This window comes from Vulpes vulpes, chromosome 1 (assembly GCF_048418805.1).
Source record: "Vulpes vulpes isolate BD-2025 chromosome 1, VulVul3, whole genome shotgun sequence".
Classification (NCBI taxonomy): domain Eukaryota; kingdom Metazoa; phylum Chordata; class Mammalia; order Carnivora; family Canidae; genus Vulpes; species Vulpes vulpes.
In genome coordinates this window covers 115452467-115480459 of record NC_132780.1, presented here as the reverse complement: position 1 = coordinate 115480459, position 27993 = coordinate 115452467, and the positions used below count along the sequence as shown (strand labels likewise).

The window sequence follows — 27993 nt, the reverse complement described above, 5'->3', positions numbered from 1 at the left end:
AAAACAGGACAGGGCCGGGGCAAGTTGCTCTTGCTAACACGGGAGAAGAGAGGGAGGGGTGGAAAAATCCGGATTTTACCGCCGGGGCCTACCGGGCAAGCCCCACGAGTAGGTGTCGTAAGGGATGGGAGGAGAAAGGTGACGCCAGCAGCCACAGCCCAGTAGGAAAATGGAGGTCCTGAGGTGGAGGGGGAGGGGTGCGCGGAGGGCAGCAGTGCGCCTGCGCGCGAGGCGGCCGGCGCGCCGGCGCGCAGAGGGGCGGGGTGAAAGGTCACAGCGCGGCGGCGGGTCTGGCTGGCGGCGGCGGCGGCGGCGGGAGCGGGCTGCCCGGGGCGCACGTGTGGAGGAGCGGCGGCCCAGCGCGGCGGCGGGACGCACCCCCGCCCCCTCCGGAGACGCAGGGCTGCGCTTGGCTCTCGCGGCCTCCGTCACCCGCTCAGCTCCCTGCCCTAGGCGGGGAGGCCGGCTGGTGGGGGTTGAGCGGCCCGAGCTGAGGGCGCGGAGAGCTCAGGTCGGCGACGACAACGGCGTTGGTAGCGGCGGCAACGACGGCCTCAGCAGGCGGGGAAGATGAAAGGGTGAGGAAGGGCAGCCGGGCAGGGCCCGGCGGGCGAGGGCGAGGGCGAGGGGCTGCGGGGAAGGGGAGAGAGTCTGGGCCGAGACCCGGCGGACGGAGGCTTCGGGGCTCCTCTGCTCAGCGGAGGGGGCGGGTGCTCGGCGCGGGGCTGTTGGCGGGCTCCAGGGCCAGCAGCGGCGAGACCCGGGACGCCCAGGACCGGGGCCGCGAGGACGCGTGTGGGTCGAGCGGAGACCAGCAGCCGGCGGGGGGGGGGGGGGGGGGCAGCAGGGAAAAGCTCTCGTGAGGCGCCTTGGCCCTCCCACCCGGGGGGGCACGGCTGGGCCACCCCCGCCCGCCCCTCCCCTCCCCTCCCCTCCCCTCCCCTCCCCTCCCCTCCCCTCCCCTCCCCTCCAAGCCGAGTGGTCGGGCTGCCCTCTTGAGATCCAGGCTCACCCCTGGGACCTGCGATCTTTGACACCTTCCAGCCGTGTTCACGCTTGGGAGCAGCGCAGAACCTTCTGGAGGGAGAAGGAATTGGAATAAAGAGCATGGAGATGAGTATGAAGAGCTAGTGACTCAACTGGATTTGGGTTGGGTCAGGGCGCGTGGAGGAGGGGGAGAGAGCGTGAGCTCTAGTCTCGGGGTGCCAAAATGTTTAAGGAAGTGTTGTTGATCAGTAGGTGGAGCTATTGTTCCAGTGGTGTGCTCTTGCCCCCGCCTGGTGGGGGGGTGGGGGGGTGGGGGGGTGGGGGGTGGGGCCTTGGTTCCTACTACCAAGCTTTTTTCAGGTGATAGCAAAACTAATATTTCTTTTTTCACAGTTTCCTTCTTGGATAAAATCAGGGACTATTTTGGTTCAACTCTTTTCCACTTGGATAAGGTGTCACCTTACTGTTAAAATTATATACAGTTAAAATATTAATTACATAACACGACGTCTTAAAATAATTCCCTAAATTAGCCGTTTTGGACCTCTCCTTTTATCAGCGTTAAAAGCTCTCTGGAAGAAAAAAACAAAACAAAACAAGCTTTCTGAGATGTCTGAGGTTTTTTTTTTTTTTCTATTGTAGCAAGTCAAAGACTTGGAACTGTGTTTTGAGTTAGTGAAGCCTTTCAGATGTTCAGCCTTTTGAGAATAAAAGCCAGTCTCCGAAATAATCTCATGCCGCCTAAAACAAGGCCCTCGGTGTGTGTACGTGATTGGGGTTGAAGAGGTCCAGGAAAGGTTAATTGGCTGTAGGTTTGTAATGTGATTCCTTAACTCTAATTTTGCTTTAAATATTGGACATTCAGTCTACTGTTGAATTGTCTGTTTCACGTTAAAGGTCAGAAATGAAATTTTCATAGTACATGCACTACAGAACATCGAGTTCTAAAGAGTTCCAGTCAGGATACTCGTTAAAGTATGGGAAGTATTTGTAGCACTTGAATCACGATCTGGGAAGTTTGGCTATTATTATATATGATCCAACATAATTTAGTGGGGTTTTTCTTTTTTCCCTTGAGCATGGATGCTTTCTCTTACTGGTTTTTGTGTTCTTAATCAGCACACAGTGTTTCTCATCTTATCTGTTAGAGTACTAAAAATGAGGCTGAATAGTTCTTACAGTTGAGGCTCTGCATGGGTTTATAAAGGAGGGCTTCCAAGAAGTTATTCTGGGTGTTTAGATCCAAAATCTTTGGTCTAGCTCAGTCTTGCTAGGGTGTAATGTTCTTTCTGATACCTACCTTGGCAATGGAAATGGGGTCAAACAGCGGTATTATTCACAATCTACCTTCAGTTAATACACTCATGAGGCAATTCTCTTTTTGTTTAAAGTGTGATTTATATGTAACAACACGATGGTGGCAAATCCTCAGAAACAAGTAACTGGCCAAATCTAGAGGAAACTTATAGTTACTGAATTTATACCACAAGCCAGCAACCATCCCTAAAATGAAGAGTCCTTACATCTAGTTCCTATCATTTTTGATCGGGAATTTAAAGTTATGTTCCTAATGTTAAACTTTTAAGATGATTTCACAGGAATAGTCCCTTTAACTTCCCAGATGAAAAATTACTAGATAAAATGGGACTTTAAAACTTTTTAAATTTCTAACTCTTGTATTTAAGGCACGGAACAAATGAAGACAATTGACATTATTTAAAAGATTCTGAGGTCCTGGGATCCCTGGGTGGCTCAGCGGTTTAGCCCCTGCCTTCGGCCCAGGGCATGATACTGGAGTCCTGGGATTGAGTCCCACGTCAGGCTCCTGCATGGAGCCTGCTTCTCCTTCTGCCTCTGTCTCTGTCTCTCTCTCTGTCTCATGAATAAATAAATCCTTTAAAAAAATAAATAAAAATAAAAGATTCTGAAGTCCTTAAGTTCAAAGACTTGTAATACATAGTGTGGTTAGCGTTATAGTCCTGACTCTTGATTTGGAAAGGCCTATGAAAATGAAACCGTGGGTCCTGATTATTTATTAGAAACATGAAGAACATCTACCTCTAAGTCAATCTATTTAAATGTTTTATGTCATTGTCTATATTCCCCATCATTTTCAAACTTTTTAAATGTACTATTTTATCAGATTTTTCCATATATTTATACTTTGTTTTTATTAGTAGTAGCATAGCAGTAGGACATTTAATAGTGTTGGCATGTACTTGCCTTTCCACCATAGCAGATAAATTTCCAGTTTTTAATTACTGTATGTATTTATATGCATGGTCTAGAACTTTTGAGGGTATATTACAAGATGTTATTTCCTTTGCACTGAAGCTGCTTGTTTTTATGGACCAGGGATGTTGTAGGTTGAATTTGTGGATAGTAAGCTGATCATTTTTATCTAGTATTCCTTTCTAGGGAAGGTGATATTCAGGCAAAAAGTTACAGCCATGACTGAGATGGCAATATAGTATGATAAAAAGTAAAACTGAATTCGTTTACCTTTAATTGTAGCAAAGAAGTGTAAATTAGTTCTAATAAAAATGTCTTTAGGATGCCTGGATGGCTCAGTCTGTTGAGCTTTTGACTCTGGATCTCTGCTCAAGTCTTGATCTCCTGGTTGGGAGTTCAGACATATGTTGAGCTTTAAGCTGGGTGAGGAGCTTACTTAAAAAAATAATAAACTCTTTAACAAGATGTGAATACATGTAATGTAAAGATGGGGAAGTAGGTAACAATATAAATACAATATATAGGACAGTCTAGTTATTAAAATAGAAGATTCTGCAGTCAAAAGAAACTATGTTGAAGAACTAAGAATAATGGTTACCTCTGACAGCATGTGACAGGAGCATGAGAGAGTTTTCTGAAGTGCTAGAAATGCTCTCTTCTTTGGGTATTGCTTGCATAGATGTATAACTACGTAAAAAAAGTTATTGAGCTGTGAACAAGATCTGTGCTCTTTACCATACAAATTCTGTACTTCAATAAAACAGGTTTTTTTTTTTTTTTTTTTTTTTTTTTTTTTTTAAGGTTGTATTGCTGTTTTTGTAGGGGGGACAGTGAGACTGAAGGAGAGTTCAAGAGCTTTTGTAAATCTCCAATTCATACTCCTTCTGTAAAGCCAATAATTTGTGGGACATGGATTGAGATACTGTATTTTAAAAATACTTTGTAATGTTCCCTTGCTTTGTTGAAATGAATTCATTCACACAAAATATAACCTACCTGTACCATGATTTTTTTTCTTTTCTTTTCTTTTCTTTTTTTTTTTTATAGAAAATCAGTATTATGATGTAACCAATATAAGGGAGAACTAAGCTATGTTTATATCAATATGTAAATGATCGGGTACAACTATACCATAAATCATAATATCCAGATGTTTGTATCTGTCTGTAAATAAAACCATTATATAAAAAAAAAAAAAAAAAAAAAAAAAAAACCATTATATAATTTAGAAAGTAGATCTGCTACCAATATAGGTATATGCCTTGGTGACTAATGCTGTGTTGCCATCGATGTGATTTTTTTCCCCTAAACTGTGGACAGCTGTTGGTAAAGTTCTGAACAAAGAATAATCATAAATTTCTGGGTTGAAAAAGATTTTTAAAGGTTGTCCATATAAAGCATTATTTTTCAAAGCCAGTGTTTTTCCAGACCAAACTAATCATCTATATTAAATTTCACTTTGCTATGTTTTCCATTTTGGCCTGTGGAAATCCTTTTGACTTCTGATTTTCTCTTATGCATATTAGCTATGGCCTCTAGCTCTGTGCCATCTGAAAAGATACAACTTCTCAATTTATTTAAATGGTTGTTCTTTTTTTTTTTTTTAAGCACAGTCTGCAGAAACCATTTAAATACCAGTTGTAACCAATGGAAACTTTTTCATCACAGAAATGAATGCTGTATGTATTACAGTTTAATTACTAGAAAATATGTAATTTTCATATCATTAACACTGCTTTCTCTTGATCTGATCTCTCCCATCAGTTCTATATATATACATATACATATATACATGTATATACATCTCCTAACTTATTGGAAAAATGTTAATCCTGTCCTGTCCAATACAGTAATGACTAGCTATCGTAGGCTGTTGAGCAGTTGAAATGTGGCATGTGTTACTGAGGAAGTGAATTTTAATTACATTTTCAATTTTAAAAATTGATATTAAGAGTCAGTTGGACAATTTTCACATGTTTGGAACAACCTGAATATGTGGATCTACTATAAAATTTATGAAATGTAAATATAGATAAAATATTTCGAAGGAAAATTAGCATCTGAATTGAGATTTGCAGTGTAATACACAGTGGATTTATTCTTTTTTTTTTTTTTTAAGATTTTATTTATTTGAGAGAGAGAAAGAGCATGAGCTGGGGGAGAGGCAGATGGAGAGGGAGAGGCAGACTCCCCGCTGAGCAGGGAGCCCAATGTGGGGCTCATCCCAGAAACCCTGGGTGCCTGGCTGGCTTAGTCAGAGGAGCATGCGACCCTTGATCTCAGGTTGTGAGTTCAAGCCCCATGTTGGATGTAGAGATTACCAAAAATAAGTAAACTTTAAAAAGGCTTAGTATGAAATAAATATTTTTTAAAAAGATGAAATTAATAATTTTTATTTTGATTACCTTTTGAAATGATTTCATCTTTTCCTTTTTGGCTTGTTAATGTAGATACTAAAAATATTTAAATTATGTATGTGACTTGAATTGTACTTGTTTTGGACGGTGCTGTGCTAGACCCTGAAAAAAAATTGGTGTAAAACATGATCTCTTTCCTTAGAATCCAATTCCCAGAAGGTGTTTCTAAATAGTAAATTTGCAAGCCAACAGAAGTGAGTGGCTGGTTATACCTCTGTGGTGAAGGATTCTGAGGAACTCTTGGTCTTAGATTAAAATACTGTAATTCAGTTACCTTGTTTACCATAATGGAGAAAGCGTAGTTGGAAGTATTCGCTTGTCTTTGCTCAGCTAGTGCAACCTGTATTCTGCCTCTATCATTGCTGAAGCTGTTAATGGAAAACCTTATTTTCTAAGTCCAGAGGCTTCTCTCATTGCTCAATAATGCTGCAGTGAATGCTTATTTACAAAACTACTTGACACACATCTTTCTTTTGGATAATTCCCTAGAAGTGAATTTTTTTGGATCAGAAGGTACTGGCATTTTAAAATCTCTGATCTTTGTTGCCAAGTGACCTCTAGAAAGATAGTAGCAATTCATACTGCCAACAATGTATGAGTGTCCTTTTTTCTTCTCCAAGGGCTGATGGGGAAAGGGAGGGACACTTAAACCTTAAAGAAATGAAGGAAGACATTACAGCTGCCATTTCAGCCATTGATAGTATAAATTACCTTCTGGGATGAGTGGAATACATTGAACATTTATTTGTAAAATGGTAGAAATAACAGTTTCTTTACAAGTTGGGTTTGAGGACATAATCACATAATAGCTTAACTCCTAGCTTTATAGTTTTACTTGCTGGTTAGATGGTGAATGGTATCCACACCCCCACCCCCGTTTTTTGTTACTGTTGGTTTGATTACTTAGTGAAGTTGGACATTTTCCAGTTTCACTAACCATTTGTATTTGTTACTTACCTGTTACTTGTGTAACTTAACAGTTTTTAAGTTGTATATTGAGTGTGTGGACTTCAAATTGCAAAACAACTAAAGGTAATTTTTTCAGAAAATGGGGTTGAGACATTCAAATTGAAAAGATTTTATTTATTTATTTATTTATTTATTTATTTATTTATTTATTTATTTATTTTTATTTGAGAGAGAATGCACACAAGTTGGGGAAGGGACAAGCAGACTCCCTGTTGAGCTTGGAGCTCCACTCAGGGCTTGATCATCACCTCGGCTGAAATCAAGAGTCAGATGCTTAACAGACTGAGCCACTCAGCATAATTTATCTTCTTAAAGGAGACTTTAACACAAAAAGCATTGAACTAAAAGCAACCACATTTTGTAGTTCAGCTGTGACAATCCAGCTAACTAGTGATAGTTAGCAGTGTGGTGACTAATAGGTTTTTTTTTTTTTTTTTACCTCTGGGCCTTCATTTGTCTTTAGAAAGCACAGCTTAAACTTGAACCGGAACAGCCAAAAGTTGAAATTCATGTGCTCATTTTAATCTGCTAATAGTACTTAATCAGTATTTAATCTGCTGATAGCTTTGATGAGTTCTCAGATTCCAAAAAAAAAAAAAAAAAGAATGATGTCATTGATTATTAATATCAACCATGACTGCTGTGGCGTGTGTGTCACATGTTTGCCATACCTGGTCTCTTATTATCTCTCTCTATGCTACCAAGAAACAAAACTTTGGAATCCTGTTTGAACTGTTCTCTTTTAAGGTGCTTTCTTCATTGCTTTTATGTCTGTCTTTTGACACCTGCTCTCCCATCCTTCCCCCTAATGGCACTTTTACTTTTTATAGCTACCTAGTACATGTCTTTCAGGCAATAGATTCTCACTTAATACCATAAAAGCTCTAAGATAGCATCCATAATGTACTAATGTATCTTTAGGTATAGCATCTTTAGTCTGCTAATGAAATAACATGGAGGTGAACCAAGAAGGACAGAAAGCTTGGTGGATTCTAGAATCTTTGAAGTTTTATATGGCCAAAAAACAAGGTAGAGGAGAGAGAGTTACACCGGTGGCCACAGCTAGGTGATGAGAGTTTTATATGCAGTGCTATTCTAATTTCATTTGGGAGGTTATGTATAGCCATTGAAAGATCTTAAGCATTAGAAGTAAAGTGATCAGGGGATTCCTGGTGGCTCAGTGGTTTAGCGCCTGCCTTTGGCCTAGGGTGTAATCCTGGAGTTCAGGGATCGAGTCCCACATTGAGCTCCCTGCATAGAGCCTGCTTCTCCGTCTGCCTTTGTTTCTGCCTCTCTCTCTCTCTCTCTCTCCCCCCCTCCCCCCCTCTCTCCCCCCCCTCCCCCTCCCTCCCTCCCTCCCCCCATGAATAAAAAAAATCTTTTTTTTTTTTAGGTAAAGAGATCAGATTTGTGTTTTCAAAATATTATTCTGACTGCATTGTGATGGCTTTGCCTCCTTGGCTCTAGGTTTTTTTTGTTGTTGTTCCTTCGTTAGGCTATTAGAATTTGTGTTGAAAGGATGATTTGAAGCATACTGCTTAGAGGGGGGTATAGGAACAGTTTATGAAGATATTTGGGGAGCAGAATTAACAGGAATTAAAGTGGGATATAAGAGTACATATGAAACTAAATTTTTGTATTGGATGGGACTATTCATAAAGATAGAGGATACAGGTGGATGTTCTAACTTCCTGAGGAGGATAGTGAGTTCATTGTGTTGAATGTGAGATTTCTGTAGAGATAACCAGTAAGCAGTTTGAAATGTGTGCTTGGATTCAGAAATTGAGAAGTAAAAGCAATATTTAGGTGGTAGTAAGGGAAAAACCTTAGCTGGGAAGGAGCTCTCCTAATTGAACATATGGATGGATGACCATGGAAAATTTTTTCAAATAATAATTTATTTTTAGGTTATAACCTTAAGTAGATTGTATCTAATGTGTGTTTAGCATTTCTGGTATCCAAGCAAATAATTGTTGAGATTTTTGCGTAGTTGATGCTTGGACTCACACAGCTTGCAGAGCTAATCCATCCACCACCACTTTTTTGATAACTGCTAAACTTCTAGAACAGTGATTCTCAACCAGGGTCACACCTTCCATCCCTGGATATCTGGTAATGTCTAGAGGCATTTTGGGTTGTCACCGTGTGGGGTGGGGCATTTAGATGCTAGAGATGTTACTAAATATCCTACAGTGCTCTGGAAAGCCCCTCACAAAGAATTATCCAGCGCTTAATATCGGTAGTACTAGGACTAAGAAACCCTAAAATCTAGATGAGATGAGAAAGAGCCCATCAGTTAAATTAAGGGTCTAGAGAGTCTTGGAGTAATTCATCAATTCCTTGAAATATTTGAGGTCCTGCCCTAAGTCTTACAGTTCAGTAGAAGAGGTAGGGTATAAAAAATAAATGCTTACAGCAGCACAGAGGTGCTCTGCCTTGGAAGGGTACAAACAATATGATACAGTTCAGATGAGGTGGAAATCTCAGCAGGATGACAAGTTAAGGCCTCATGAGCAATTAGTATTTAAGCTGTGCTTTGATAAATTCTCAGTGGACTTACTTTCAAGTTAAGGGAATTTATACTTTAGAGGAATCACTCTTTGATGTAATTTACTTGAAGGCAAGAGTTTAGAACCAAATTTACTGCTAGCTAAGAAAAAATAACCTACTCTAAGCCCCTGGAAATTTTTTATCAAAGGGTCATGGGCATACTTTGATCCTTGCTAAAATACTTAAGTTTTATGCAAATCCCCTTTATCATTAGTATACCTTAGATAAGTGTTCTAGGTTTGGTATTTCTCTCTTAATAACCTTGAGTAAAGATGACTCCTTTGAGGGGAATCGTGGTATGGCTGATCTTGCACTATAATGAAAATTTGTAGACTTAGGCCTGGTTCTGGCTTTATTGGTAATTGGCTGTATAACCACAGGTCCATTTGTCTGGGTTTCAGTTCTGTCATCTGTGAAATGAAGAGGGATGGACCCAGAGGCTTCTAAGGTCCCTTCCAGATCAAACACTATGCACAAGAAGTTGCCAAGCAGTTAAAATTTTGTGCTACAGTGTATTAAACTTTAAACTTTCTCTCTACAGTATTTAATTTTCTCCTTTTGCAGTATAACTTAAAAAGTCAGACTTCGTAGAGAAAGACCAACTTTTGTGTAGTCATACCTCCATCTTGTGGCCCTTTAGAATATTACCACTAAATTTTGTTTTTATAATTATGGGTATAATTGACATTAACTTTTAATAGCTAAACATTTGAGTGCTTATTATCTGATGTTGCTGTACTAAATGCTTAAACGTGTGTTATCATTGTATCACAGTGCTTATTTTAAGCCACAGGTAAAGGTTTTCTGCTACCATATTCTAAGCGTGAAGTTGATAGATTTGACTGAGTAACATTAATCTTGTGGTGCTGATACAAAATAAATAACTAATGGGCTCTATAAAGTAGAAGGCAAGTAGCTGTGTTCAGATCTAAGAACTTGGTATACATGGGCTCTTTTGCAATATCAGTTTTCCCCTTTGACATCCTCATTCTAAAATCTTTGGTATGAAGAAACTTTGGGATTTATTATAGATTTGAAAAACGAAAAAAGACATGTCACATGAATTTACTTGAGCCAAGAGAATAATTTCTTTAATTACTACTGTATTCAGTTTTTTACAGGTAGGGTTGTAAGTGAATACCAACAGGAACCTGGGACCAGGCAGATAAGATAAAAAATTTTTTAAAAAAGAGCAGAAATGTAGGCTTTATGTAAAAGCTTCTGATATAAATATTTGCAGTCAACTTAAAAACAGTTGAGTCTAATAGATGTGGCAAATAGTAATGCTAAATTAAGATAGTTGTTAAGTTGCATTAAAATCTGGAGCACTCGGGTGGCTCTGTGGGTTAAGCATCTGACTCTTGATTTCGGCTCAGGTCATGATCTCAGGAGTGAGAGATCAAGGCCTATGTCTTAGCATGGGGTCAGCTTGGATTCTCTCTCTCCCTCTCCTCCTGCTCCTCTTCCTGCTCCCATGTGTCCTCTGAATCAATAAATAAACCTTTAAAAAAGAATAAATTATAATGAAATCTTATCTGAAGTAAACAGTGTAGTGATTAATAATCAGCTTTCAAGAGTCAGGCCGATTTGAGTTTAAGACTAGCTCTCAACACTAGCTATGCCATAAACCTTAAAGCTGTAGTGTAATATATAGTGTGTTACTTACATAGGGAAAATGATTTAACATTTTATATGAAATCTCTATGCCCATCTTTAGCCTCTCTTTCCCTCCAGAGTTCTTGGATATGGAAATGTACCCATATGCAGTGGGAAGTTTATTTATTTAGGTGGATGCTAAATTTGTGTGGTTAACATAAGAGGCTTTAATTATTAAAGATTCCATGGTGGGATGTGGAAGTCTGAGTTTTTAACTGACAAAGTGATTCTGGTATATAGGCAGATTTGGAATCCATTCTTAGATTTTGTGACAATGCTTTTCCAGACTCTCTTGAAAATTGTTTCTTGGGTTTCTTTATGGGCTCCTCTTTGTTTACCCTAAAATTCAAGTGTTTCTTTTAGTAGTTGTGTTTTTAGATGTTCTAATTCACTGTGATTTTCTTGATAACGTGATATGTTCACATAATCAGAGATACATATTATGCAATATTTGTATTTCAGGAAATAGCTCTCAGAGTGGTATGTTAGAAAAGGGAATTCTTCCCTCATGAGTTAAGTTAATGCAAAAAACTGGATGCATTCCCCCTACTATCTAATTGTTTTTAGCTACCTAACACCAACATTGCTTTTAGTCACATTAGGTAGCATTTAAACTACATTGTATAAATAATTTTTTAAATGATCATTCTTACCTAAAATGCATTTGACTGTAGTTTTAATGGGAAAAAAAAAGTGTCAGGACATGTAGCCATTTACACCAAAGACAACGACTATATAACAGGCTGCCCTGTGACTGGTGAAGTTAGAAGAGGAGGTCTGTACCAGAATGGAAGGCTCATTCTTGTCTAGATCTGGTTCAACTTCTTTTCTGCAAACCGAAGGCTTGGTACAGCTGGAAATTGAGGGATTGTCAATTGTTAAAGGTTTGAAATTCTTGCCTTTTGTGTTTTTCAGATAGTAGAGATTAAATTAAGTCTGGCATCAAAGTGCTTTCTACCATGAGTTTCAATATCAAAAATAGCATGTCTTTGTCCTTTCTCAGCCAAAGTTGCTACAAAACTTAAATGCAAAGTGCTACAGCTTGTAGTACCTTATGTAATAAGTAATGTATGTTTGTTTTATTTTTTTGTTGTGGAAATTTTCAAACACTTATGAAAGTAAATAGTGCATTGAGCCCTTGGTGCATTCAGTTCCAATAGGTGGTATTAATTTTCATGGTTTTTCATCTTTGCCTGATCAGTACTTTCCCTTTTTGCGGAGTACTTCAAAGGAAGTTCTTGATATGCTATTCTATTCTATCTGTAAATACTACAGTATAAGTCTTTATCATGGAAGACCTTAAAAAAACAAACATAATACTCTTAAATCCTAATACCATCTTATGATCTGATACTCAGTTTGTATTTGCTTTTTCTCATGTCTTATAAATATCTTTTTCAAATCAAAATTCAAAAAGGTCCACACATTTTAATTGGCTGAAATGCCTCATCATCTCTTAATCTGACAGTTTCTCCTCCTTTTTTAAAAAACTAACTTTAGAATCGTTTTGTAGTTTTTAATTTAGATTTGTGAAGATGGTACAGAGAATTTCCAGTTCCACTATTAGTAACAGGTTACTTTAGTGTGATATGCTGTTAGAATGAAAAGGCAAGCCAAAAACTGGGCAAAAATAATTGCAAGTTATATGTCCGTTAAAGAACTTGTATCCAGAGTATATAAAGAACTCTTACAATTCGATAAAATAAGTAATCCAATATAAAACAGGAATTCTTATTAGTTAATGTAAACATTTTAGGTTTATTCGCAGGCCTAGAACATGGGCAAAAATCTTGGACATTTTATCAAAGAAGATAGACAAATGGCTAATAACCATGCAGAAGGATGCTTGACATTAGTCATTAGAGAAATGCAAATCCAATTAGATTATCACTTCATACTACTAAAATGGTTATAAATAGAAAGACAGTGAAAAGTGTTGGTGAAGGGGCACTTGGGTGGTTCAGTCTGCTTAAGCGTCCAACTCTTGATTTTGACTCAAGTTGTGATCTCAGAGTCCTGGGATGGAGCCCTGCATCAGTCTTCATGCTCAGCAGAGTCCGCTTGAGGATTCTCTCTCCTTCTGCCCCTCCCCCCTGCTCTCATGTGCACACACACTCTCTCAAATAAATCTTTTTGAAAAAAGTGTTGGTGAGGATGTGGAGAAACTAGAACCCTAATGCATTATTGGTAAGAATGCAAATGGTGCAGCCACTTTGGAAAACCGTTTAGCAATTTATTAGTTTTCCATTACTGCTATAACAAATTACTACAAACTTAATGGCTTGAAAACAAATCTATTAGCTTAGTTCTTGAGATAAAAAATCTGAACTGGGTTTTACTGAGCTAAAATCGAGGTGTTGGTAGATACAGCAATTTTAAATAGTACCCTCCCCCCAAGAACAATTCATGTCTACTTGGAACGTCAGCACATGGCCTTATTTAGAAACAGGGTCCTTGCAGATGTAATTAAGATGGCCATATTCCGTTAGGGTGGACTTTAAATCTGATGACTAGTGTCCTTAAAGGAAGAGGAAGGAGGACATGCACACAGAACACCAAGTGAAGGTGGAGGCAGACATTAGAGTGATTACCACAAGCCAAGAAGTATCTGAGGACATTAGGAGCTGGCAGAGGCAAGGAAGGATTCTATTCAGATTCAGAGAGCATGGCTCTGCTGACCTGATTTTTGACTTCCAGCCTCTAAAACTTTCAGAGAATAAATTTCTGCTCTAAGCTACTCTGATAATCCTTTAAGGCAGATCTATGAAACTTAATACAAGATGTTTCTTCTAGATGTTCTAGATGAGAATCGTTTCCTTAGTTTTAAGCTTTTTAAAAAATATTTTATTTATTTATTCATGAAAGACACAGATAGGCAGAGGAAGAAGCAGGCTCCCTAGGGGGAGCCCGATTTCGGGACTCTATCCCAGGATCTAGGGATCACAACCTTGAGCCAAAGGCTGGCGCTCAACCACTGAGCCACCCAGGCACCCTAGTTTTCAGCTTCTGTAGGCCACATGCATTCCTTATTTCGAAGGAATAACTAAAGAGAAAAGCTAAAAGAAAAACTAAAGCTTATGTTCACACACAGACTTGTATACAGTATTCATAACAGCATTATTTATAATGGCCATTGAAGTTAATACTGTAAAAATCAGGTGGTGAATGGATAAACAAAATGTGGTATATCCTTACAATGAAATATTGTTCAGTTGCTGACGTGTTACCTCATGGATGAACCTCAGAAGCATTATGCTGCATGAAAGAAGTGTAGTGCAAAAGATCACATTTATTTTTTGATTCTATTTATATGAAATGTCCAGAAGAGACAAATCTATAGAAAGAAAGTAGATTTAGTGGCAGACTTTGGGTAGGAAAGGGGATTTACTTCACATTTGCACAAGAGATTTTGGGGGTGTGATGTGAATGTTCTAAAACTGAATTGAGGTGATGGTTACACAACTCTGTAAATAGTCTAAAAATCATTGAATTGTACACTTAAAACGTGAATTTTATGGCATATAAATTATACCTCAAGGCTATTTAAGAGAAACATAAATGAGAGAGATGTAAAAAGTGGGAAGGGGCCTCAGATTGTTTGCAGTTGTACTAATTTACAAAGAACATTGTATCCAGGGCAGCCCAGGTAGCTCAGCGGTTTAGCTCCGCCTTCAGCCCAGGGTGTGATCCTGGAGGCCTAAGATCAAGTCCCACGTTGGCTCCCCGCATGGAGTCTGCTTCTCCCTCTACCTGTGTCTGTGCCTCTCTCTGTCTCTCCTCTGTGTCTCTCATGAATAAATAAATAAAATCTTTTTTTAAAAAAAAAGAACATTGTATCCATATTAAATACACTTAAAACCCAGTTAGAGAACCCAGTTTCCTTTAAATGGGCAAAAGATTTGAACAGCTCCTTTACCAAAGAATGGGAAACAAATAAATGAAAACGTGCTCAACATCATTTGTTATTTAGGGACATGCAAATTAAAACCACAATGAAGTATCTTTACACACCTCTTAGGATGGCATAAAATTTTAAAGGTTGATAGTGCCATATGCTGAATGCAGAACAACTAGAATTCTTACACATATATGACCCAGCATTACATCTCTTAGGTATTTACTCAAGAAATTTTAAAAACTTATGTTCACACAAGAACCTGTAGAGAAATGCGTATAAAACTGTAGATTTTGGAGATTTCAGCAAAAGGATAAACTGGTAATATCCATATTATGGAATACTACTTAGCAATAACAAGGAAAGACCTGTTGATACAACAGTGTGGTAAATCTCAAAGGCATTATGTTGAATGAATGAAGCCAAGCAAATGGCCTTGTATTATGTAATTCCATTTATGTGACATTCTGGAAAAGACAAAGATAGGAGAAACAGAAAACAGATTGTTTGCCTGGGAGTGGTGGTAGAGTTGAACTACAGAGGGTCATGAGGGAGATTTGGGGACTTGATGGAACCATTCTGTATCTTGATCTAAATCTTGATAATCATCATTATACATGTTTGTCAAAACTCAGAACTATAGAGCAAAAAAAGTGAATTTAATTTTATTTTAACTTGAAAACATTATAGAAGCTAAGAATGAAAATTGATCCCCCCCCCCCAAAAAAAAAAGTCTTGAAAAATAGAGGAACAACCAAGAGTACATGTAGAAAATTTGTAAGCTGGTAGATTTGAATAGACTACATCAATAATTGTATTAAGTCTGGACAGACCAAATGCTCCAATTGTCATTGCTTGCTTTGGCAGCACATTACACTAAAATTGGAATGATTAGCGTGATTCAATGTGATGACATTTTCCCTTTTTTTCTTTCATGCTCTTTTTTTTTTTTTTTTAATTTTTAAAGATTTCATTATTTATTTTTGATAGAGAGCCCATGTGTCAGCAGAGGGTCTGAGGAGAGAGGGAGGGCTAGGGATAAGTAGACTCCATGCAGCAGAGCTTGAAGCCAGAAGCAGGGTTCATCCCATGATCCTGAGATCATGACCTGAGCCAAAAACCAAACCAAGAGTCACTTGCTCAACAGACAGCCGCCCAGGCACCCCTGGTACTATTTTAATAAATAAAAGTAATACATGCACATTTGTAATATTTAGAATGAAGAATTGTGTAATAAAAAATACTCCAGTTGTCAGATTAAAGGAACAAGACTTAAGTATATGCTATTTACAAAAGACTAAATACAAAGAGAAGTTGAAAATAAAAGGTGGTAAAAGATACACGATGCTGCATTGATTAGAAGAAAGTATGTCTATTGATGAACAAAGTAGATTTTAAGATAGGGAATATTATAGCATAAAGAAAGACATTTCAAAGTGATAAAAGGACCAACTCATTAACAGTCCCAAATATTTATGTTCTTAATAATATAACTTGAAAACACATAAAGTGAACATTGACAAAACTGAAGAGTAAGAAGGAATACTTCCAAACTTTAAGGTCAAACATAATCCTGATTGATAAAGCCTAGCAGACGTATTACAAAGAAGGAAAACCAGATTTCTCAGAATAAGCTTTCTTGAGGTAACATTCAAATAAAAGAGGTTAAGAGTAACCTGCAGCCCAGGTTGGAGAGGCTATCAACAGAGAAAGCTGCAGGTGAAGCAGATTTGGGGAGGAAGATCAGAGATCTGGTTTTGGATATGTTTAATCTGAGGTGTCTACTACAGACGCTTTGAAGATGGCAGCGTTAAAGCCATAAGATTATGAGATTGAGGTCAACTAAGAGAATAAGTGTAGATAGAGAAGACAGCCAAGTACCATCTTGATGTGCATGCCCCTCATAAAATTGACTCTTCTTCCTCTCCAATCCCAACTTCCACATTTACACAGAGCATACTTGTTTGTAGTTTTATGGTTTTATTAACACAATTGTGACGTGCATGTAAGCTGTCTATATTCATTTTCTTTGCTGCGCAGCCTGGCATTAGCATTGGTAGCTCTGATGGCCAGCTGGTTACTCTTTCCACAATGGCTTGGTTTCTGGAGGAGACATTGTGAGCAGTCCCTGCACAGTAAAATTTATTGGTTGTTAACAGTACTTCAAGCTTCTTAACATTATGGACTAGGAACTTCGGGAAGTCACTGGACAGCATGTGCCTTGTTTTCCTGTTGATCTTGTAACTAATATTGGGCATCAAGATCTGGCCCTTGAATCTTCCGCACACCCTGTTGTCAATGCCTGAGTTTTGGCCTGTTGTGCTTAATTTTGACATAGCAGTTTAACTGGTGTGCGATGAACTTCTTGGTCCACTTGTTAATGATCGTGGACTTTACCAGAGGTCTGAGGATGGCCATGATGCCCAGTAGAGGAAGAGACGGATGTCCCCTTAGTAGGAGCCCCAAGGAAGAGAGCCACAAAGTACACTTAATTTTACCAAATCAAACTGCCTGTAGTTTGGGGAATACACTGTTGCTATTTTGTTCATATTCTACCTTCTACTTAGAATTCATTTCTTTCCTTCTCACAGCACAAACTTAGTCACCCTTCACATCTGTTCCCAGGATCACTTTCATTCTAGTACTATTTTTGTACTTCATGTGCATGTGCTATTACTAAGACATTATATTTATATATATATAATTATATGTATATATGTAATTATTGTGTGTTGATACATATGTAGTCAGACACTTTTCCTACTAGGTATAAACTCCTTTGCATTCCAGGTGTTAGCACATAGGTGTTCATATATTTATTGAAATAGACCTGATTTATGCTTTGAATAGGCAACTATTCATAAGAACTTCGAAAATTATAGATTCACGGATAGAACTCTTGGACACCCTGTTTAATTTTGTAATGGAGACTTTGGAATTCCTGTGTTTTTTGGAATTCCTTTTGACTTACTGTAGATTTTTTTTAACTTCTAAAAGCTTGTTGCTTGTTTGTAATCATGCTCTCATTTTCTTGACATTTCTACTTAGCACTCTATGTTTATGCCTTTGATATTTACACGTTCTTTGCTAAATTATATTTACAAGTTGCTATTACTCTGATATATTTAGAATATCTGCATCTTAAAATAATTCAGAAGTGATCAAGATGACAGAAGTATTCCATTTCAATCAGACATATCATGTTCGTGAAAATGAAAACTGTATTGAAGGTGAATTTTGCTGACAAAGATATTTAATAGATACTTCTTGAACAGCTTCCAAACAGTATTCATAGTATCCCAGTTTTGTTTTGAAATATATATGTGTATATACATAGAAAATATAGAAAGACTATATATAGAACCTATTTCTGGTAGTAGTCTTATAGGATATTTTCACTTCCTAAGTCATTTCTATGGTGATAGACTTTTTTTTTTTTTAAATCAAGACCTGTGGGGTTTCTTTTGTTTTGTTTTGTTTTTTAATTAGGCAGGGAAAGATTAAGCTGCCTATTCTGTAATTGATTTAATACAATGTTCTTTATTTAGCCTCGATCTGCCTACTCTAATGGAAACTTTTTTAGTCGTGAATTTTTATTAGATTTAACCTTGCACATTGTATCATAACCATCTTTTCCTTCTCTTAACGTTTAAAAATACTTGGTTATTGTCTTTTTAAGAATTCTGAAGATACTAGAAGCCTGGCAATAACCTAGAGATCTTTTTAGTTTTTATTGATTTTTAAGTAATCTCTGCCCCAGCATGGATCTCAAACTCACAACCCCAAGATCAAGAGTTGTGTGCTCTTCCAACTGAGCCAGTCAGGCGCCCCACCTGGAAATCATTTTTAAACTTTTATTTATTTATTTATTTATTGAGATCTTTCTTTATTTGAGAGAGCGCACGTGAGCCGGGGGGGGGGGGGGTGCTGTTAAGAGAGGGAGAAGCAGAACTCCCCACGGAGAAAGGAGCTTGACATTGATCTCCATCCCAGGACCCTGGAATCATAATCTGAGCTGAAGGCAGATGCTTAATTAACTGAGCTATCCAGGCACCCCCATTCTTAAACTTTTAAAAACCCACGTTGTTTCACTTAAAATTTAGAAACTTGACTTCCCTAGGTTAAGTTTTTCTTTATTTTTTTTTTTTTGTAAGATTTTATTTATTCATGAGAGACACAGAGAGAGAGAGAGAGGCAGAGGCACAGGCAGAGGGAGAAGCAGGCTCCATGCAGGAAGCCTGATGTGGGACTAGATCCCTGGTCTCCAGGACCACGCCCTGGGCTGAAGGCAGGTGCTTAACCGCTGAGCCACCCGGGCATCCCTTTATTGTTGTTTATAATTTGACTTTATAATGTAGTTTTTCAGTGACTTTTAAAATATAGAATCTCTTTTTTAATTGCAATGGATAATTTTTAAGTACCGTGCTCTAAATATAATAAATACTGTATTTTATTTCAAATAAATTACTGTACCCAATTTGGGGTGCTATACCCAATTAAAAAGTAGTAGTATGCTAAGTAAAATAAGCTAGACAGATAAAGACAAACACTGCATGGCATACTTATATGTGACTTTAAAAAAAAAAAAAGTCAAACTCATGGAAACAGTATATAAGTGGTTGCCAGGGTGAGGAGAATAGGAAAAGTGCAGACTTCAGCTGTAAGATTAATAAGGTCTGAGGATCTAATGTATATAATTGAAAATTGCTAAGAGAGTAGAACATAAATGTTCTAACCCCCCCCCCCAAAAAAAAATGCAAGGCCATAGATGTGTTAATTAACTAAATGGTAGGAATCCTTTTTCTAAAAAAGGAATAGGCAGTGTAGGTGAGGTGTGATCCCTGTACTGCTTTCTTTTCTTTTCCTTTCTTTTTTCTTTTCTTTTCTCTTCTCTTCTCTTCTCTTCTCTTCTCTTCTCTTCTCTTCTCTTCTCTTCTCTCTCTTTTCTTTTCTTTTCTTTTCTTTTCTTTTCTTTTCTTTTCTTTTCTTTTCTTTTCTTTTCTTTTCTTATGATTTGTTTCAGAGGGGTGAGAGGGGCCATGAGAGAGGTAGAGAGAAAGTGCTAAGCCAACTCAGTGCTCAGCAAGGAGCCTGTTGTGGGGCTTGATTTCATGACCCTGAAATTGTTGATGTGAGCAGAAACCAAGAGTCAGAGGCTTATTAACCAACTCTGCCACCCAGGCACCCTGTGTTCCCTGTACTTTAAGGGTTCTGTATTTTACAGCATAACAATATCTGCCGATAAAAGTCTGTGAGTGGTAGATGGTGGATAAGTGAACCTAAGTAGCTATTTAACCAGAAAGGTTTTGGGTAAAATGTTATTTACTTCAGCCTTAAGAGAAAGCCAGAGTGTGCTTTAATGAAGAGGAGAGTTGTTCTGTGAGTGAGATATAATCCAGTTAAAGAGGACCCGAATCTCACAAAAGGAATTCATTTTAATTGTGAAATAATACTTGAGAGGCTGTATTTACCTGTATTTAATGTATCTACAAATTGAAAGAAAATAAAACAAAGAAATCTTTATATTTTTTACTATGATTTTTGCATCTTAAGAACTTGTGTGGCTACTTAGAAACTGTGTACTCAGATTTTAAGAAAATATACAAGATAATGCAAGGGTAGTTGGTCACAGTGAGTAATAAAAAAACAGCATAAAAATGAAATAATTGAGTCAGGAAGGCTAAAGTTCCAAATGAGTATAATCGTCTATATTCTATTTTCTGATCATCTGAATTGTGACGTTTCAGAGAATATTTTCAAAATTACCTACCATTCTTTTTTTTTAATTTTAAAAAATATTTTAAGTAACCTCTGCACCCAACATGGGGCTTGAATTTACAACCCTGTTATCAAGAGTCCAATGTTCTATTGAACTGAGCCAGGCAGGCACCACTCCCAATTCTGATCACAGATTTTTTTGTATGTGCTTTAAAGGATTTTTTAAATTAATAAAAGCTATTTTATATGTTTATATATTGTATATATTTGGAGTGTGTGTGTTTCCCCCTCCCCCGCCCCCGAAATGTGTCATGCATGCTTTATTTAACGAGTTCCCTGATGGGGACTATGTAGGTTTTTCTTTTTTACCATTATAAAAGTGTGATGATTAACATTTTCGTTTAGTCATTTCTCCCAACAGTTTTTTCAAAACCTTCTGCATATGATGCAAATGATTGATTAAGGTGTGTTGTTTGCATTTCCCTGCTATTTACTAGTGCCATTATGATCTGGAACTAACACCCAGTGAGTAAGGCTCACCTTTTTCTAGCTACTTGGATGACGTCAGATTATTTTGTTTCTCTCTCTCTCTTTTTTTTTTTTTTATAAGATTTTATATATTTATTTGAGAGAGTGCAGGCAGGGTAAGAAACCAAGGGAGAAGCATACTCTTCCTTGAACAAGGAACCAGACGAGGGGCTCAGTCCCTGGACTCCCAAGATTATGACCTGAGCCGAAGGCAGCCACTTAACTGACTGAGTCACCCAGGCGTCCCGTTTTATTTTTCAACTCATTTTTTAGTTTGATCTTTTCTCTGAAGGATTTTATAACCTACTGTTGTGATTTTTAAGAAAGACAGTAATGTATGCAAGCAACTCTACTAATGATAGTGCTAGTGATAATAGGGAAAAAATTGTATATTTGTTCAGATTTGTCTTTCACATTTGATCAATCTTTATGGTAGTGATATTGACTTGAGCTATTAAAAAATCCTTTTGTTGATGGCATTATAGGCAACACAGCTTTGTTACTATGAGTCTGAATCTTTTAAGCCTTAATTCCTTTTCCCATGGAACAAATTGTTTTGATTACATATGGTTTATGTTGTATTCTTGGTAAGTAGTTTTCAAACAGCACCCTGCCCTGTGTGGGTTCCTTTGTTTAATTTCCAGAGATTTCTTTTTTTTTTTCTTTTTTTAAGATTTTATTTTTATTAATTTGTGAGAGACCCAGAGAGAGAGAGGCAGAGACAGAGGGAGATGCAGGCTCCTCGAAGGGAACTCAACACGGGACTCAGTCCCTGGACCCAGGATTACGCTCTGAGCAGAAGACTGATGCTCAACCACTGAGCCACTCAGGTGTTCCTGTTCCCAGAGATTCTGCTCCTGAAGTGGCATGAGTCCAGGAATCTGGATTGGGGGGGGGGGGGGGTGTTGTTTTTTGTTTTTTAAGATTTTATTTATTCATGAGAGACACACAGAGAGAGAGAGGCAGAGACACAGGCAGAGGGAGAAGCAGGCTCCATGCAGGGAGCCCGACATGGGACTCGATCCCAGGTCTCCAGGATCACGCCCTGGGCTGAAGGCGGCGCCAAACCGCTGAGCCACCGGGCTGCCCCCTTTCAGGCTTTTTGATACATAGTACAAGATTGTCTTCCAGAGATACTCTATTTACGTTTTCACCATTTTCATTTGCCACCCCCTTGCCAATATTTGGTATCATCAGTCCTTTTGATCAGTAATAGATGTCTAAATTTTTCTGAACTGTAAACTACAAGGAAAATTCTGGGATTTATATAGAATATTAGTCTGGCCTTTTTAGTAATTGTTTACTGTATTTATCTCAATGTATAAAATTATATGAAAGCTGTGAATTGAATCTGGATGGAATGGCCAGCAGAATCTTATAAATGGTAATCTGCAGAGGATTATAAAGTCATTATGAAAGTTTGGATTTATCAGTCATGAAAAAAAAGCTTTAGTCTCTTCTAAATGTGTTCATCTTAACAGATGAAGCTAATTATATTTTATTGAGTACATTTTGGTTTGTTCCAGTAGCCGGATCGAGCTGGGAGATGTGACACCACACAATATTAAACAGTTGAAGAGATTAAACCAGGTCATCTTTCCAGTCAGCTACAATGACAAGTTCTACAAGGATGTGCTGGAGGTTGGCGAGCTAGCAAAACTTGGTATTATACAGTTTCTTTTCTTCCTTCATTTGTTTGTTGGTGTTCTTGACCCTAGTTTTTAACATTAGAGCAGAATTAAATGATTTAATCCCCTTATTTTACAAGTAGGAAATGGGGGATGATTTAGATTCTTAGCAAAATCTCAGAGAAACCAAGACGATATTTGAGTTTTAAAAGAAAATGCTAAATATCTTCTCTTATTTATTAGTGTGTCTTTTACTAGAAGAGGCTTAAATCCCTAAAAAGAAGTAGGAAATTTTTGAAGCTGTCGATATTCAAAGTAGCTGATAAAATTTAATGCCAATAACAGTAATTTAGTTCTTACAGAAGGGGGGAGATTGAATAAAATGTGTTATTCTGTCTTTGAACTTTATATTTTTATGTTTTCCATGGCAGCCTATTTCAATGATATTGCAGTAGGTGCAGTATGCTGTAGGGTGGATCATTCACAGAATCAGAAGAGACTTTACATCATGACACTAGGATGTCTGGCACCATACCGAAGGCTAGGAATAGGTAAAATTTTTTTTTTTTGTTTGTTTTTTTGTTTAAAGAAGCATAAATACATAGCTACTGTTTCTGACCCAGTGAGTCAGACCGTTTCTTTTGGGAATATTGGGAAAGAGTTGCTGAATTATATAAGGTAGGAAATAACTTTAATATATTTCAGCTAGAAGCACTATATAGATTTGTTATCAATGTTCCTTTTGCTTTTTTTGTTTTTCTTTTACCTGTAAGGGCTTGTATATAAAAGTTGTTTTTCTGCTAGGAGTTTAAAACATCTGTAGATAACGTTGAGAGAAAACAAAATTTTTAAAAATCAGGTTGTCTAGTGTTTACCTCAGATTCTCTTAGGACCCAATAAATGTTAAGATGGCAATTAGATATATAATGTAAAGATTGATTTTTATGAGATTACTTATTTGTTTGTCTTGTCTTGTTAATAGGAACTAAAATGTTAAATCATGTCTTAAACATCTGTGAAAAAGATGGCACTTTTGACAACATCTATCTGTAAGTAAAATAATATTTAATGTCCTTAAAGATTTTAATAGATTGGCAATAAAATCTTTACTAGAAACTTTAAAATCTGGTTAGTTATTTTATTGTCTTTTGGAAAAACCATGGAAGTTTAATGGTTATGTTTTGTTTTGTTTCAATAATAGATATAGAATCTGACTTAAAACATTCTCATTTTGCTTTATTATGTTGGAATGGGAGCTCCAAAGTCAGAGATGAAACCAAGATTAAAACTCAAGTGTTCAGAATTGGAGAATTAGTATCATTAATACTACTTTTCTCATGCTGTTTGCTCTCTGGGTTTTGTTTAAGGTTCTTAGTGCTATGTTCATTAGTAGTAGAATTCAATAATTAAAATCAGAGAGTACCTAGCTGATATTATATTTCTGTCTTAAGAGAACTCAAATTAAGAACCAAGGCTATATCACAAGGGTATTAAGATTGTTCTCATTTTAACTTTGTCGGTGGGAGAGATTATATAATGCTGTTTTAAGGAGCAATTGAGAAAGCTCAAATTATTTATTATCAAAATCTGCCATTTTTTAAAATAAATCAGTGAGGATATATTCAGGCATTTGAGACTCTAGTTATGTTATTTTTCTGTGTTTTTTCCTACATGTGTAAATACGGCTTTTGAATTATCCCTATGGTTATTAACCCATTTTTAATTACAGGAATCTTTTTTTCCCCTTGAAATGAAAAATACTATGCTAGCCTAGGGTACTTTGTACTTTGCTGATTGTAAAAGTAAACACTATTTCTGAGTCTCCTAACCTCAACCAGCTGTCATGCAAATGTAACAGGTTAAAAGTATACATTTGTCATCAAAGGTTTTTCTGAGATGAATACTGACCTTTGTTGATTACTAGTAATTATGAGAAGAATCTAACAAATGTGTGCAGTATTCCAGCTCTAACCAATTGGAAGCTATTTGTGGAGAATACACAAAAGCTGATGAAATCTTACTTTTTTTTTTTTTTTTTTTTTTTTCTGATACCCTTCTATATCTCAGGCATGTCCAGATCAGCAATGAGTCGGCAATTGACTTCTACAGGAAGTTTGGCTTTGAGATTATTGAGACAAAGAAGAACTACTATAAGAGGATAGAGCCCGCAGATGCTCATGTGTTGCAGAAAAACCTCAAAGTCCCTTCTGGCCAGAATGCAGATGTGCAAAAGACAGACAACTGAACAAATTAGAAATGAACTTTCTTGCACTTGCTTGTCGCCAAATAAAAGAGAGGCCCATTGATTTTTTTCCCCCCTCTTTCTTTTCCCCCTCCTTCCTTATTCTTGTTTGTCCTCCCTTCTTTCTTTTTCTTTCCTCTGAAAAAGGTTCAGTACTTCCAAGGACTTTCAAAATTAATCATGTTTGGATTGTTTTTAGTTTTCTTATTTTTGCGAGGTGGTTTGATTGTAGAAAAGAGGAGGTATAGATATGTTTGGTTTCACAGTTAAGATATATATGGTCCCAAAAAATTGGGTGTCAGTGTCAATTTTTTTTTTTATGTCCTGCTTTCACATTGAAGGGCAGAGTCTACAAAAATGTTGTATATATCAAAAGACAAAAAGAAATAGCAGCAATATCTTGTTCTCTAATTCAAAGACAAGTTTAGTGTGTTTGTGGTACTTTGGGTTTTTCAAGACTGTGGGATACTAATCCCTAGACATTGCCTTCACTCCATCTTTTGTCCTTCTGAGTGTTATCTCAGGAGTTGGACCATTGTTATCCTTGTAAGAAATACTAAGCTTATCTTGTTTTTTTTAAGCAATTATTTCTTTATTCCTTGCTGAGGGTGGGTGGGACAGTTTGGGTAGATAGTGTTTTACTTTGGTCTCAGTATTTGAGTTAAACTGCTTTTTGCTAATGAATGGGCTGGTTGTTAGCAGGTTTATTTTTCCTGCTGTTGATTGTTATTGGTGGCATTAACTTTTAGAGTGTGGCTGGTGAGATTAATTTTTTTTAATATCCCAGCTAGAGATATGGCCTTTAACTGACCTAAAGAGGTTTGTTGTGATTTACTTTTTCCCCCTGTCCTTTTTCATCAGTAAACTCACAATAGTTAGTCTAACCTTAAAAATGGGAGTTGATGTCCTTATAGGTCAGTACCCCTAAATAAACCTGAAGCAGGTATTGTCTCTTGGACATATTAGAAAACACCTAAAAGGAAGCTTAGAAGAACTCGTGGCACAATAAATGCATTTAATGTCAGCTAATGCAGACTGTTAAAAGTGTGGCCACTGAGCATTTGATTATATAGGAAAATATATCTAGACAGTATTTTTGAGAATAACATAGCTGTGCTATTGCTTATCTGTTGGAGAACATCCCAGATTTGCTTATTTTCTGTGCCTGTGATACTGAGCTTAAGGATTTGGGGGAGGGGGAATTGTTCAACATTTTGCTTCTATTGTTGGAAAAGTAGAAGTTCAGAAGTGTTAATAATGTAAATGTCACTGTGACCTCCTCTACTGACAGGACTGGTTTATGCCAGATCATTTTCTGGCACATAGGGAGTGGCTTGGACGGGTTGGTAACTTTTTGTAAGATAGGAGACATCTGAAATTTTCATGTTTTCTTCTATAGTCCCATATCCAATATTTAAAATTTTCTAGATTGCCAATACTGATGGCCCATGAAATGTTCTCATTAGACTTTAAAACAATGCAGAGGGCTTGGATTTTCTTGTCATTTGACTTTAAAAGGAAATTTGATTTATAATATTTATCCTCATGTAAATTGTGGTAATAGAAGTCTCATCTCTCCAAATATGTTAAATGACAAAATTATTTTACACAATGTTTATGCACATTTTATAATCCTAAGTTCTATTTTGAGAATGTGAAAGTACAAAGTACAGTAGATTTCAGCAGTCTTGAGTGCCAAGAGTAATACAGGAAAAGGAAGATAGTTGAATGAGTTTATAGAATTTGAATCTTAAGGTAGTAAAAACGTAGAAAGACCATGCTGGTTTCTTGGGTATCAGTTTCTTAAGCAGTCCAAATACAAGCTTAGAAGAGAAAGTTTAGTATTAAGCACCTTTACCTTCATGGATAAGCTTCAGCTTGCTCTTGCCAAGAGAAGAGTGCTTGAGTTACACAGAAGGCATACTTAGTTTGAAGAATTCAGCCTTTTTGTAAACTTCCAGATATCAAAATAGATTTTGATATATAAATGAGTTTTCTGAGATGACACTGCCTCTATTTCTATAACCATTTCACCTGGACTATCTAATCAGTCCTATGAATGTATCCCTAAATGTGGTTATTGAAAACTGAATAGCTGCCTCATGACAATTAAGTACATTATTTAAGGAGGGGAAAAAAGTTAAATTTTGAATTGAGTATGTAGGCTCCCTATTGTTACAGTTCCTTTTTCCACATTAGACAATGACTTTACGTCTAAATTGTGTATGTTTGAAAAAGTTAGTTGTCCTACATCAAACTTGTTTGGAAAGGATTAATTCTCCTACATCAAACTTTTATTAAGTAATTCCATCCATTTAAGGAAGAGGAGGATGTAAGAAGCAGTAGAAGCTGGGCACTAGTTCATATGCCTGTGAGTCCGTAGAGACTCAAGTAATGTCCCATGTTGAGTTGGTTATTTTGGAACATAAAAATTGTTGAGGTAAAACAATTCTATTAACTGGAAAATCAGAGGATATAGCGATCATATTTTTTAGGACAGATGGTTTTTACTATGGGGCAAATAGGTAAAAAAATCCTTATGGTAATTGCATTTAGGTCCTAAAGAAAAGAATCTGCAGAGAAATCTATGCAATATATAATTTGTCCAAATTAGTTTCTATTTGGGGAAAGAAGTTCTAAAATATCCCAAAGCAGTTTACTCATCAATTGAAAGTCCTCCAAAAATAGAACTATTGGGAAACCGTGGTTTGTGGGGTGGAAAAGAAAAGCTCCCTCAGTTTTTTGGAGGGAATAACTTTAAAAATACTTAAATGGCTAAGTTTACTTGGTGCAGTTAAAAATTAAACTTGTTGATTTTAACATTGCTGTTACATCTGAAATAAACTTACGTGATGTTCTAGTAGTAATCTATGATGTCTGGTAATGTCAAAGAAAACCCTGCAGTGTGTTGAATCCTGAGATCAACAGTTATATGTAGTAATTGCAGTTATGTGTAGTAATTGTTTACTTTGGCCATACTGTTTTATTTACTTTAACATTTCTTTAAGATCTAACTTAAAACGTTGAAATAGGCCAAATGCAATCAAGGCCTCCTAATTCAGACCTTTTGGAACTTGCTAGGAATACTGCTAAGTATCTACAGTTCTGTCCCAGTGAGAAAAAGTAAGATCTAAAGAGGAGTCTTAACTGCTGGGAAGTTTTAAATGTAAT

The 27993-nt window shown here is 37.1% G+C and overlaps 2 protein-coding genes across 3 annotated transcripts in view; one reads left to right on the top strand and one right to left on the bottom strand.

The window, feature by feature from the left end:
• ATP6V1A (ATPase H+ transporting V1 subunit A) overlaps window positions 1-1234 on the bottom strand; it is a 65604-nt gene extending 64370 nt beyond the window's left edge. Inside the window, exon 1 of the mRNA XM_072723504.1 lies at window positions 1013-1234. The gene's annotated coding sequence lies outside the window, so the exon portion shown is untranslated. The remainder of the gene's footprint in view (window positions 1-1012) is intronic.
• Window positions 246-27689, top strand: NAA50 (N-alpha-acetyltransferase 50, NatE catalytic subunit). 2 transcript variants are annotated; one of them, XM_025990073.2, is made up of 5 exons: window positions 246-578; window positions 22479-22615; window positions 23012-23131; window positions 23563-23629; window positions 24648-27689. In XM_025990073.2, the coding sequence occupies exons 1-5, from the start codon at window positions 571-573 to the stop codon at window positions 24823-24825; spliced, it is 510 nt and encodes a 169-aa protein (XP_025845858.1). In that variant the 5' UTR covers window positions 246-570; the 3' UTR covers window positions 24826-27689. The 2 variants fall into 2 exon arrangements, with proteins under 2 accessions (XP_025845858.1, XP_025845859.1); XM_025990074.2 differs by having other exon boundaries at window positions 288-578; window positions 22482-22615.
• The last annotated feature ends 304 nt before the right edge of the window (window positions 27690-27993 follow it).

What these genes read in the sequence shown, in the direction of transcription:
- NAA50 (XM_025990073.2), top strand. An exon ending in ATACCGAAGGCTAGGAATAG is followed by an intron (nt 23,132 to 23,562) that starts GTAAAATTTTTT and finishes TCTTGTTAATAG; the next exon opens with GAACTAAAATGTTAAATCAT. An exon ending in ACTTTTGACAACATCTATCT is followed by an intron (nt 23,630 to 24,647) that starts GTAAGTAAAATA and finishes TCTATATCTCAG; the next exon opens with GCATGTCCAGATCAGCAATG.